The 13,128-nt window shown below is 37.5% G+C and overlaps 1 protein-coding gene across 1 annotated transcript in view; it reads left to right on the top strand.

The window, feature by feature from the left end:
* The window catches only part of Ric1 (RIC1 partner of RAB6A GEF complex), an 85,886-nt gene that overhangs the window by 5,952 nt on the left and 66,806 nt on the right, over positions 1–13,128 (top strand). Inside the window, exon 2 of the mRNA XM_021151804.2 lies at positions 5,017–5,124. Coding sequence (XP_021007463.1) covers positions 5,017–5,124 — 108 coding nt within the window. The remainder of the gene's footprint in view (positions 1–5,016; positions 5,125–13,128) is intronic.

The raw sequence follows: 13,128 nt of genomic DNA, 5'->3' as shown, positions 1-13,128 counted from the left end.
TTTTAGATTCACATATTCCCAGTGTTCATTTGCACTTTGCTTCTTTGCTTTTGGTGCCATCCAAAACATTTACCAAAACCAGTATCAGGGAGCTTTCCCTCCATTTTCATCAGGAAATGGGGTGTTTCAGGCCCCGTGTTTAATTTAAGTCTCCAGTTGCCCTGACTTGACCTTGTGGATGAGCGCTTTTCCTTCCCATTTGGATATCGAGGTTTCCTGGCACCATTTGTTGAAAAGACCATTTTCCCTGTTGTTCAGTCTTAGAGTCTTTATCAAAGGTGCGGTGAGGTGTGTAGGGTTGTTGGGGTGGGGTGCTTGGTTTCTCTGTAAGGTTCTCTTCTGTTCCATTGATCTCTGCCTTGTTTCTATCCAAATAGTGTGCTATCTTGGTTGCTGTACCTATACATTATACTTAGAAACCAGGTAGTATTAATGCAGTATTGTTTCTTGTTTGATTGCTTTCACTCTTTGGTCTTTTGGATTCTCTATGAATTTTAAGATTGTTCTGTAAATTTCTATGAAAAAAAATCATTGGAATTTTAATAGGGATTATACTGATAGTATGCACATTTAAACAATTTCAGCTCGTTGTCCATGAACAGGGGATATCTTTCCATTTGTGCCATGTTCAGGGTCTTACAGCTTCAGTGTCTCCTGGTTAGTTACATTTATATGCTAGTTTACTTTTGGAAGCTGTTTATAAATAGGATTGCTTTCTTAAGTTCTTTTTCAGTTTGTTTTTAGTGTAAAGAAACAGTGGTTTTGTGCTGAGTTTTTATGTCTTGTAACCTTACTGGCTTTGTGTGCTTATCTTTAGTTGTGGAATCTTTAGGGTTTTCTGTATTGCACTTCTTCCTTGGACTTCTGCTTTTATTGTAAATTTTACACTTATGCTTTATTTTTAAAGCTAAATTTAAAGCTCTTTAGGCAGCAAAATTAGCTCATTTCATATTAGCCAGGGTGTCTTGAACATAGTACAAGCCTGTAAATTCTGGCTACTTAAGAGGTTGAGATAGGATAATCATTGCTTTTCAAGCAAGGCTACTTTCTCATTTTTACCCACATTAGCTTGCTTTGGGATTTTAAATATTCTTTCCTAGATTTTTCTTGTTGTCTAAAGGAAGATTAGTCCAATTATGTTTCTTTGCCATTACCTTAAGTTATTTCATGGAAAAGAATTTTGTATATTTTTACTTTTCTGGTTTTGATAGTGTGGGCTGTTACCTCACTATTGTTTAATAGTACTTTACTATCAGTACAATTTATTCTTATTTGGCCAAGGTTCTATGAATCTTATGTGATTGGAAAATATTTGGAAACCACAAATATCAAAAAGATTTGGTACTTATAGTGTTAAGGCTGAAAAATCACTGTTGCATTTGAGATCCTCTGGTAGTCGATTGTTACATAGCAAAAGGGCTCTTTTGGGTTTTTTTGTTTTTTGTTTTTTTTTTAGAAAGTTCCCTATAATGAACGTATCAGTTGGGCCATTTCTCTATAGTCTTGAGGGTCCCTTGAGCTTTTGTTGATGTTCCTTCTTTGGGTACTATTTACCCAGATTCCTTAAAATGTTCCACTGAAGTCTGTCTTGGCTGTGTTTTCCATTATTTTATTACTTGGAGTCTTCATGCTACCAAACAATGATATGAATATGAAAATGGGAAACTGAAGAGCTGCCCAAGTGCATTATTATCACCTTGCTTAGCCCATGATTGTATGCTGCACTATGTCCCTGGATTCCTACTTACATGTATCGTGTTTTTCCAGAGTAGGTTATAAACTTTATAAAATTACAGTTTTGGTAGTTTTTATTATGTTCTATCTTGTAACCTTTAATAGGCATTGACTGAAATCTCTGTGCTTCTTATTTTAAAAATAAACTTAATTTTAAAAGCAGATTTAGGTTTTCAACAAAATTAGGCAGGAAGAACAGAGAATCCTCAAATAATGTCTGCCTTTCCCTCAGTAACTTCCCCTCATCACATTTGTTACAACCAGTGGCCCCACACTGACCAGTCATTATGGAAAGTACATATTTACCGTAGTGTTCCTCCTTGCCATCCTGTGTTCTATGGGTTTTAAGAAATGTATAATAGTATAGTATGTATTAATTAACTTTTTTTACTCTTACAAGATATCTGAGATCATGAGCTTGAAGAGAGGGACGTTTGTTTTGAGTCACGGTTTGGAGGTGTCAGTCCCTGTTGGGAAGGCCTGTTGCTTTGGGGTCTATGAAGAAATCATACACGATGATGTGAATATATGGCAGAGGAAGCCACTCCCCGTCATGGCAGCCCAGAAGGGGAAGGGGCAGAGAGGAGGGACCATGGTCCCAGTATCTTTTTCAAGTGTATGCACCCAGTGACTAATTCCATTTCTTAGGCCCTCCCTATTTTTTCCTACCTCCCAATGGCACCAGGTTCTTGGAACCAAGCTTAAAACACCCAGGTCTTTGGGGAACGCTTATGACCCAGACCATAACATATTTGGTGCAGTACGTAACCCTCAGTGGTCGTGTATCTACTCATTTCCTTCTCCTAGCCCTCATGACTCCTATTTAAATCAACAACAATAAAACCCACAACCAAAACCAAAAAGATCTGCCTATCCTTTCCAAGTTATCATATAATCGGAACTGTAGAGTATTCATCTTCTCCAGTAATAATGCATTTAAGGTTTCTCCATGGTTTTTCATTTCTTGATGTCTGGATCTGCCATAGTCAATCAGTTACTGTGAAGGGATATCATGATTACTTCCAAGTTTGGGCAATGGATACGAAACTACTATAATGTTTGTGTTCTACTTTTGTTGTTGTTGCCATTTAAACAGGGCCTTTCTTACTTTCTAGCTTAGGCTAGAGACCTAAGCTAGTCTCAAACTCACTAACCCAGACTGGCCTTAAATTCATGATCCTCTCGCCTCAGCCTCTTAAGTGCTGGGAGACACCACGCTCCTGTCTTTAAACTGTTTTTTGTATGAACATGTTTTTAGCTCCCTTGGATATATAATGAGTAAATGCTACCTTATATGATCAGTGTGTTTGGATTTGTAAGAAGGTGCCAGTTGTGTAAAGTGGCTGTAATCATTTTGCATTTTCAATAGCAAAGAATGTGAATTCCTATTTTTCTATCATATCCTTGCTAGCGTTTGGTGTCAATCTTCTGAATGTTAACCAGTATAATAGGCATTTAATGGTCACTAGCTAGTTGTTTAATTTGCTTTCTCTAAGGACAAAGGATGGTGAATATCTTGTGGGACGATTGTTTTCCATGTGTATTTCTTGCTTGATGATTGTTGATCTTTTGCCCAACTTTTAATTGGGTTGTTTTGCTTGTTACTGAATTTTACACTCGTATATTTTTTTATAGCTGTTCATTATTAGGTGTTTGCAAACATGTCCTTTCTCCATGCCTTCTGTCCTCATTCATATTCTCTCTCTCTCTCTCTCTCTCTCTCTCTCTCTCTCTCTCTCTCTCTCTCTCTCTCTCTCTCTCTGGATTTTTGAGACAGGGTTTCTCTGTGTAGCCCTGGCTGTCCTGGAACTCACTCTGTAGACCGGGCTGGCCTCGAACTCAGAAATACACCTGCCTCTGCCTCCCAAGTGCTGGGATTAAAGGCATGCACCACCACTGCCTGTCCTATCCTCATTCTCTTAATAGCATTTTCATATAGAACAGCTTTTAATTTTAATGAAATATGAACCATTTTAGATATAGATATTAACTCTTTGAAGGAAGTCTCTGATGAATCTGAGGTCATCTAGGTTTTTACTATGTTGAATTCCAGAAATTTTACACTTTACACATAGGATTTTGATTTATTTTGAATTCTTGAGACTTGTGTAAGGAATGCATCTTGATGAACGTTTGTGAATTGATTTCCATTTATTCTAGCATTGTATTTCTTTGCTCTTTGACAGTGATCAGTTGACTGTGTGAGTCTGTTTTTAGGCTCTCCGTGCTGTTTCTTTGGTCAATTTGTTTCTCTTTCTGCATGTTTACTGTGGCTTTATGGTGATAAGTTTTGGATGTAGTATTAGCATTCTACATTCTTCATCATTCTTTGTATTGAAACTCTTCATCTAAAGTTTAGAGTTAATTGTTGGCATCCTCCAAATAACTCCTGGGATTTGGGTTAGGATTGCAGTGTATTTGTAGATCAAACTAGGAATAATTGATATTTCGACAGCATTGACCCTTCCTGTCCATTTATATGGAACACTCATTTATTCTTTGATATCTTTCACTAGTATTTTGTATAATATTTCTTATGTACATAATCATTAGATTTAAAACACTAAATATTTCATTGGATAATGACATATAATTGGAAATGTGCTTTTTATTATAAATCACACTTTTTTATTATTGGAACATATAAAATGATAACTCGTGTATAATTTTGTATCTTGCAGCCATGCTGTCATTGCTTAGTTCAGAATTGGCTGTTGCTTTTTTGAAATTTTGTATATGCCACTGTTATCTGTGAGTGAAGACAGTTTAAAATCCACTTGGCCCTGGCACATGGTTCCTTGGTAGATTCAATTTGCTAATATTTTGTTGAAAATTTTTGTATACAAATTCTTGAGAGTCGTTGGTCTGTTGGTTTTTGTTTTTCATGTAGTACTTTTGTCCGGTTTAGGTAGGATAATGTTGGATTCACAAAATGAATTAGGAGAGCTCCCTGTCCACTGTTGTGTCGTCTTAGGGAAGGTTATAGAGAACTGACATTTTGTTTTTAATTATTTGGCTTAATTCACCTATGAACATATTTGGGCATGGTTCCATTTTGGAAAGTTACTAATTATTGATTCAATTTAGCTTATTCTGTAGATATATGCATAACTAGCAGCTTGCTTTTCTTTGGTAACTTACATGGACTATTGAAGGTTGATGATTTGATATTATGCAACAGCTTAAAATATTTCCCCTATATTCTATAAGTAATGTTTAAATTTAGCTTATATATGTTTCTATGATATACTACTAAAATCAAATATATCTATTTTCTTCCAGCCTAGTGTGTTAATTGTAACACACAAGGAACCAGCTAAATCATCTACTCAGTTTGGATCTTACAAACAAGCTGAATGGAGACCAGATAGTACCATGATTGCAGTGTCAGTAAGTAGACCTTTCAAATTACTATTATTTGTTTAAGGAACTATAAAGTTGCATTTAAATGGAATTTTCTTAGATGATGTTATGTTAGTCTTTCACACACATTAATCTTTCTTTTTGTGATCTAAAGCTGCACTGATTTCTGTGGGCCTGTGCTATCCTACTTTACCCTTGCAGCCACTGTGCCTTCTTTGTCAACTTTATCCCTTCTGCCATCCCCAAACAACACTGTGACTGTGTCCCTTTCTTTGTAATCTTCTGAGCCACCCCTTCCCCTAGCCCACAGTTAATGTATGTTAAGAGAAATAAGAAAATAAGTTAGGGAACTTAGTTTTTATTTACCCTATCTTCCATCCTGGAGACCAAACTGGAGTCTTGTGAATGCTCCACAAGTGGTCAACCTCTGTCCACTTACTGTTCTCTTCACTGTTATTAGCTCATCTGTCTGCTTGGAGCTGGCCTCTTTCTAGTCTGTGGACTATCATGTTGACTGAGCTGCTCATCTGAAAATGTTCCAGATGACCAAAAGTACCAAGTAGTTCTGTGCTTCTTGGAGCAGAGTTGTAGACCTCACAGCCACATAACAGACCCTGCCTTTAACCTCTGAGCCGTCTCTTCAGCCCCAGTTGTTCAATTCTTGATGAGTTATCAAATTGTATAGTACTGCTGTTAGAGTTTATCTGTAGTGCGAGCGCTGAGTTTGAGAAGCTGAGACTCACTCTGGGTGAGGCACCGCCTGTATAGAATATCTCCAGATTCATAAAATACTCACTCAAGTTAGAAAACTCATTATGAATTCAGGGCAAACTAAGTGGATTCCACTGAGAAGAGCATTTTAATTGAAAGCAGAAATAACGTAATGGAACAGGAAAGGACATAGTCGGACAGATCCCGAGGCTTGAGAAACTCAGACTTTTAAGCCCGTGATTGATTGGTTTTGGGTTTTTGATAGAGATAACAGCTGAATGTTTGGACTAGTGTTGCCCACAGCTGTTTGATGGCTTAGTGGTGGTAAGGGTTTGTTGTAAATTTTTTTAGCTTTTGGCTGAAACTAACATTGTTTTGAACACAAAGAAGTCATCTGCTTAATAGGGAATGAATGACTCTGGGAAACAGCTGTTTTTGTGTGTGCTGGGTTTAAACCTAGGGCGACACACATGCCAAGGTAACTACTCTACCACTAAGTTATACCCCTTGCATGGAAAATAGCTTTTGCTATAGATTTGATAAACATTGAATTCACTTTAAAACTGTAAACAGGCCCCATCTAGAAAACTGATGCATTGTAATTTCAGTGACAACTAACAAAATTGTTTGAATCATACATAGTGTCAGACTGCTTTTAATAGTTACAATACTTTCAGAAGCCAGAAAAGAAAATTTGTATCCCATATGAAATTATCAGGAAATTAATTATCAGGAAATATCACAATTCAAATAGCATTTTTACAACCTTGATACAAATACAAAGAAAAATTTTTATAAAAATTTTTTTTTTAGTTGTGCATAAGAGAAACTTCTAAGCTTCTACTGTTCCTTGGATCATACATCTATAATCCCAGCACTTGGGAGGCTAAGGCTCAACTGTTGCAAGTTCAAAATAAGCCTGGGCTACATAGCAGGGTCCAGTCCAGCCAGGGCTACATACTTAGCAAGAGCTAGACTGTGCGTGGTGCAGGGAGCTCATATGAGAAGAGTTCTTAGATGTGATATATGTAAATTCTCATTACTGGCAAGCATTGATAAAGCTTTGCATTCAGTTTGATCACTAGGAATAATTGCATTAAATCCTAAATAACCAACAGACTGTGACAATTATAAAACTTTTTAAAAAATTCTTCCTCTGTTTTGATCATGGTTTTTAATTTTCTGTAATTTGGAAACTCTGACATCTTGGGTCTTTGTTTTCACAGGAAAAATTGCCTTTAACTCTGTTTATCTGAGAGCCAAGTACCAGAGTCCAGTGATTTTATTCAAGGTAGCCAATACTAAGCTTCTTTGCTTTGCTCCACCCACTTCTTCCCATGTGACTCGGGCTTTTTATTGCTGTGATAAAACACCATAACCAAAAGGGAGAGGAAAGGATTTGTTTTAGCTTACTACCCTCAGGTCACACTTGATCACCAAGGGAAGCTGACTCAGGGACTGAAACAGGAGCCATGGAGGGGTGCTGCTCGCTGGCTTCCGCCTTATGGCTTGCTCAGCCTGCTTTCTTAAAGCAGCCAGGATCACCTGCCCAGGAGTAGCACTGCCTTCAATGAGCCTTCCCACATAACCACTCATTAAGAAGATGTGCTATAGACTTACCTACTGCTCAGACTTACTGGAGGCTTTTTTTTTTCTTCTTCTTCCCAATTGACAGTCCTCTTCCCAGATTACTGGAGAAGACCTAAAACTATCCAGGCTACCATGTAAACCAAGGGAATGACTTGGTTTTCCCCTTTCTTCTGTGCTTTCTGAAAGACTGGAACTTCCTTTGGTGTGGCATGTTTGTGTACCTTACTCCCCAAACTGTAAATGGCAAATTCTCTGTTCTATGGCAGTTGTTTCCTGACCTGTTGACCTCACAACACCTCAACAACAGCAACAGCGATGGTCCATGGCCTCTTTTAGCTCATCAAACATACTTAACACCTGCTGATTTAATGGTTTTGATTGGTTACCCAGAGAAACCCTATTTCAAAAAATCCAAAACAAATAAAGAATGTCAATCCTTGGACTTGCTCAGTGATGGTTTTTGACATATCCTTTATTTATTTCTTGTGGTTGTATCTTACTTTACTGTTTCTTTGTATGGGTTTTAAATTTTAATGAATATTATATTGTTGTTGTTTTTTAAAGAATTATCTATTTTATGTATATGAGTACTGTAGCTGTCTTCAGACACACCAGAAGATGGCGTCAGATCCCATTACAGATGGTTGTGAGCCACCACATGGTTGCTGGGAATTGAACTCACGACCTCAGAAAGAGCAGTCAGTGCTCTTAACCACTGAGCCATCTCTCCAGCCCCAAATGTTGTATTATTGTAACTCTAAAACCACAAATTCTCCAGCTTTCAGAGTTGGGTTTTGGTTCTTATTTGCTAAACCTCCCATTATAACAGTGGTTCTCCACCTCTGGGTCATGGGGGTTGAACGACCCTTTCACAGGAGTTGCCTAAGACCATTAGAAAACAGGATATTTACATTACACTTCATAACAGTATCAAAATTATAGTTATGAAGTAGCAATAAAAATAATTTTATGGTTGAGGGTCACCACCACGTGAGAACTGTATTAAAGGGTCCCAGCACTAGCAAGGTTGGGGACCGCTTTCCCCAGTCACTTCTTGTGTGTGCATTCACTGTAGTTTCTCTTCTCTTGGTAGCCAGGTATCTAAGGTTTCTTTACATCTTGTAAGGAGGGACTAGGGGATAAGTTATGTCTCCAAAAACCTCCTCTTGCCCAGAAGCCACCTCACTACCTGGAAGTGCACCTCCCCACCCCCGTAATCAAAAGTGTCAAGTCATGGGGGAAATATTGCCCACCTTACTCCAACCAGACACACGACAAGAATTGACCAAATGTGGATAGAACTGACCAACTCCATCCAGCTCTTTCCTATGTGTTGTAAGTGTTCCACTTAGATTGCGTTTGATGTCATCATTTTAGCTTGCTCTTGTCAAGTTTGATAGTGATTTTTTTTAAAGATTTATTTATTTATTTATTTATTTATTATATGTAAGTACACTGTAGCTGTCTTCAGATACCCCAGAAGAGGGCATCAGATCTCATCATGGATGGTTGTGAGCCACCATGTGGTTGCTGGGATTTGAACTCAGGACCTTCAGAAGAGCAGTCAGTGCTCTTAACCGCTGAGCCATCTCCAGCCCCGTGATTTTTTTTTTTTTTGTTATTGTTGTTGTTAGAATTTCTGCGCAGTCTTCCATAATGTAACCCTCTCTAGTCTTAAAGACGTTTTGGCGTATCTATTACTAATTGTAATTGAAATTCATATACAAGAAGAAAGTTCCAGGAGTAAAATACTCTGTGAGATCACTGGCAAAGTGGTGGAGTCAGTTTTATAAACAACTGGGGAACATTTTCCCAGGGTTTAGTTGGGTTTCGTTTGCTTTCCCTTCTTGACTTTTTTGAACAACCAGCAGACTTATTTTGATATAAAAATTCAGATTCCTTTGTTCTGTGGCCGTTGTGATTTATCTTAAAGATAAAATCGTCGCTGCTCAGTTCCATTCTGGAACGGAGGGCAGCCGAAGCTCCAGCATCTTAGGATGCTGCTGGCTCTCTGCACTGTCGGTGTGAGGTGTGTAGTCGTGTGCGTGCACACTTAATGTCTGTAAGGAAAGGCAACGGATTGTGGGGGAATTACACGCTTTAACTTGAAATAAAGTCAGAATTAACTTTTTTCCCTTAGTTTATCTTTGGGCCTTAAATTTTTCTTAAGTTGGTGTACTGGCTAGTTTTGTGTCAACTTGACACAGCTGGGGTTATCACAGAGAAAGGAGCCTCAGTTGAGGAAATGCCTCCATGAGATCCAGCTGTAAGGCATTTCCTCAATTAGTGATCAAGGGAAAAGGCCCCTTGTGGGTGGGACCATCTCTGGGCTGGTAATCTTGGTTCTATAAGAGAGCAGGCTGAGCAAGCAGGAGAAGCAGGCCAGTAAAGAACATCCCTCCATGGCCTCTGTATCAGCTCCTGCTTCCTGACCTGTTTGAGTTCCAGTCCTGACTTCCTTGGCAATAAACAGCAATGTGGAAGTGTAAGCTGAATAAACCGTTTCCTCGCCAAGTGCTTCTTGGTCATGAAGTTTGTGCAGGAATAGAAACCCTGACTAAGACAGTTGGATTTAAAAAGTATAACATTGAATTAAAGTGGGTAACAATGTCAAAAACATGAATCTGCTGTAGTAAATAATATTTGGTGGTTTCTATCTTACCTTAGATCATTTAGTTTCCAAATTAAAGACACAAGACCTTTATGTTTAGAATAAACCTTAAAGCATTAGAAGTGGGCAGAAACTCCTCTAAGCTAGTGTGTCCACTTCCCTGTCAACCCTGAGCTATCACTTGCCATATTCCGCCTGGGCCACTCCTGTTGCACCGTGACAGTCCTCATGGCGGTGCTCTCACCTGCACTGTGGTGGTTGCCTCCTGCCACGCTCGCTGTGCTCCTCACATCCCTCCTCTCTCCTCATGGACCCTGCCTGGAACCCCCGAGCCTGGGGTCTTGCAGTTCTGCCTACCTCTCTTCTGCCCAGCTATAGGCTGTAGGCATCTTTATTAACCAATCGTGGGTAACTTACAGGGCAAGTTTTATACAACAAAAGCTGTGTATGTGAGGATCTGCTCGTCTTGAAGCAACTAGATCTTAGAAAATTAAGCATTTGAATATGTAGCAGCACATTGATCTTTTAAACAAAAATTGTAATTAGAGGCCACACACACCCTAAGATCAATACTGATAACCGAAAATATTTTATATAATGGAAACTTATACATTATATTACATTGAAGTACTAGTATTAAATTATTTAACTTATTGCAAGTTTTGTAGATTAAATTATATTACATTGAAGTATTAGTATTAAATTATTTAACTTATTGCAAGTTCTGTAGGTGTAAGAGAAGTTGAGACATATTCATTCTCTTGTTGAGCACTCCTGGAGTCCCTGTATATTTCAGGTAGCATGTAATCCGTGGAGAAGTTTTCTTGACTCATAGAGCATGATGGGGCTGTGCTGTACAGAGCATGTGTGGAGGGCAGAGAACAAATTATAGGAGTCTGTGTTCTTCCACCATGATGGTCCTAGGCATCCAAATCAGGTTAGGTTTGGCAGCATGTGCGTGCCTTTAACCAGTGAGCTCTTTTGCTGGCTTAGGATACGTTCATTCTTTGAGCCAGGGCCTCAGAACCTTCCATGTAAACTAGGTTGGTCTCAAACACACAGAGATCTGCTTGATTCTGTCTCCCCATTGTTGATTAAAGCTCTGTCACCATGCCTAGCTAGGAAGAATAATTTTTGATAAATGCTGATCAAAGTAAAGGATGTGGATCACCTTGTTTCAGCATGTTTGTTATCCTACCATTTTCCATTTGTGTTTATTGATGTCTGTATGCACAGTAGGTCCGCTACTATCTTGGGAGTCCGGTATCATTTGTGACTTACATGCTTTCTGATTCCTAACATGTATAATAAAGACTTGAAAATGAAAATAGAATTTACACTGCAGTCTGCTATTTCACAGTTATTTGAAGAGAAATCAGTAAATTTTGAATGGTTGTATATATAACATATGTTTGCTATCAGAGGGAACCAAGATTGATCCATGAAAAGGCTAAGCAGTGGTTACAGGCTTTCTTGACATCATTTGGGAGTCCTGGAGAAAGGTCATTATAATAGTGCATAGTAACAGATTTGGTGACTATTAAAGAGACATCATTTATTACTAAGACTTTAACAATTGGTCAAAGGCAGAACTGTTTGTGAAATGTCAGTAGTAGATGCCATTGAGATTTTAAAGTATATAGTGTTTGTTATACACAAAAGTTTGAAATATTTATTTAAAATGATTGATACCAAATATCAAATAGTAAATCAAGATATTATTTGTGTTTTCAGTATTGTGTTAGATGAAATGCTAGTACGAAGTGATGCTTTATTCTCACTGTCTCTATAGTCCTGGGTCTGCTTTATTACTTTGCTGTGTATTTGATTAGCATTTGAGTGTCTGAAGTGTTGAACATTTTGACCTTCGAGTGACTGAGGTTCCCGACAGTATTTATGCTAATGTTACCATCTTAAGAACTGACCATTCTTTTTGCCTTTCCTGCACTTATGAGGTGGCAGTAAAAGTTTACAAGTCGTGATTCTGTATGGGGTAGGAAGTATTTATGACTTGGTTTGATTTGAAGGCATTAGCCCTTTGTTTTTTTATTGCAAGAATGTAAAATTGCCATGGGGAATTTGAAAGATAATCTTCCCTGAACAATCTTTATTTTCTTCTTTATATCTAGTAAGTTAAACTAGTTTTTGAAATGATATTACAGAAGCATAAGATATAGTTAAAAGCAACCATGGGTGCCCTGGGAAGTCTGTTTCCTTTCATTCCATAACAGAAAAGCAGGAAGCTAGCTCTGGGAAGAAATAGGAAGCCCTGGGTGATTTCATTATTAAAGACCTATAGATAAATTTCTGGATGATTTCTTTGGTTTGGATCATTTCTACTTTGGATACATCCTCACTTGCCTCTGAGTTAATAGAATTCAGTATTTGGGTAAAGAAGTTTAGAGGGAAAACTGCCACTTCACTCTATTGCTTGATTTTATACTGAAAGTGTCTTCTAAGAGCAGCAATACATAGTATTTAACATGTTTATGTAAATGTAAGGTAGTTGTTCATGTATACCATGGTCATGTAATACAACAGTTTTTGTATTGTTTGTGTTTTTGTTGTTGTTTAGTTTTATTTTTGAGCTATAATCTCTTAGGGTAGCCTAGGACAGGTAGAAACCTGCTTACTCAAAACTACAATTTTTTTAAAATTTAATTTCTATTTTTATAACATTTAATTACTTTAGAAATTTAGATGTTTATATTTGAACTTCAAATGTTGGAAATGTTCAAATCTTAGAATGTTCAAATCTTGGAAATGAGAGATTGACTTTGCTGATGCTTATATTTTAAAATTTCAAGGTTTGCTCTTATCATTTTTCCTAGTGTCACACACTATGTTTTATAGTAAGAGATTAAATTTCTAAATTTTTAACTATATAAATTATGCTGTTTTGATAAATGATAGTTTTAGGGGTAAAGTCAGACATTTTGTGCTTTTACTATTTGGTTGTATTGCTTTTCGAACTTAGAATAATTATTTGCCACACTTTTGTAGAGTTGAAAGAGTGCTGGTATTTTACATAGTTTCATAAAATATTTCAATTTTCAGTTACATAGTTTATAAAATATTTTTAAAATTTGTTGAACACTTTTTAAAATGGTTTACACTAA

The sequence above is a fragment of the Mus caroli genome, unplaced genomic scaffold (genome assembly GCF_978045245.1).
Source record: "Mus caroli unplaced genomic scaffold, Mus_caroli_1 scaffold_20, whole genome shotgun sequence".
NCBI classification, from domain to species: domain Eukaryota; kingdom Metazoa; phylum Chordata; class Mammalia; order Rodentia; family Muridae; genus Mus; species Mus caroli.
This window is presented reverse-complemented; position numbering and strand designations above follow the sequence as displayed.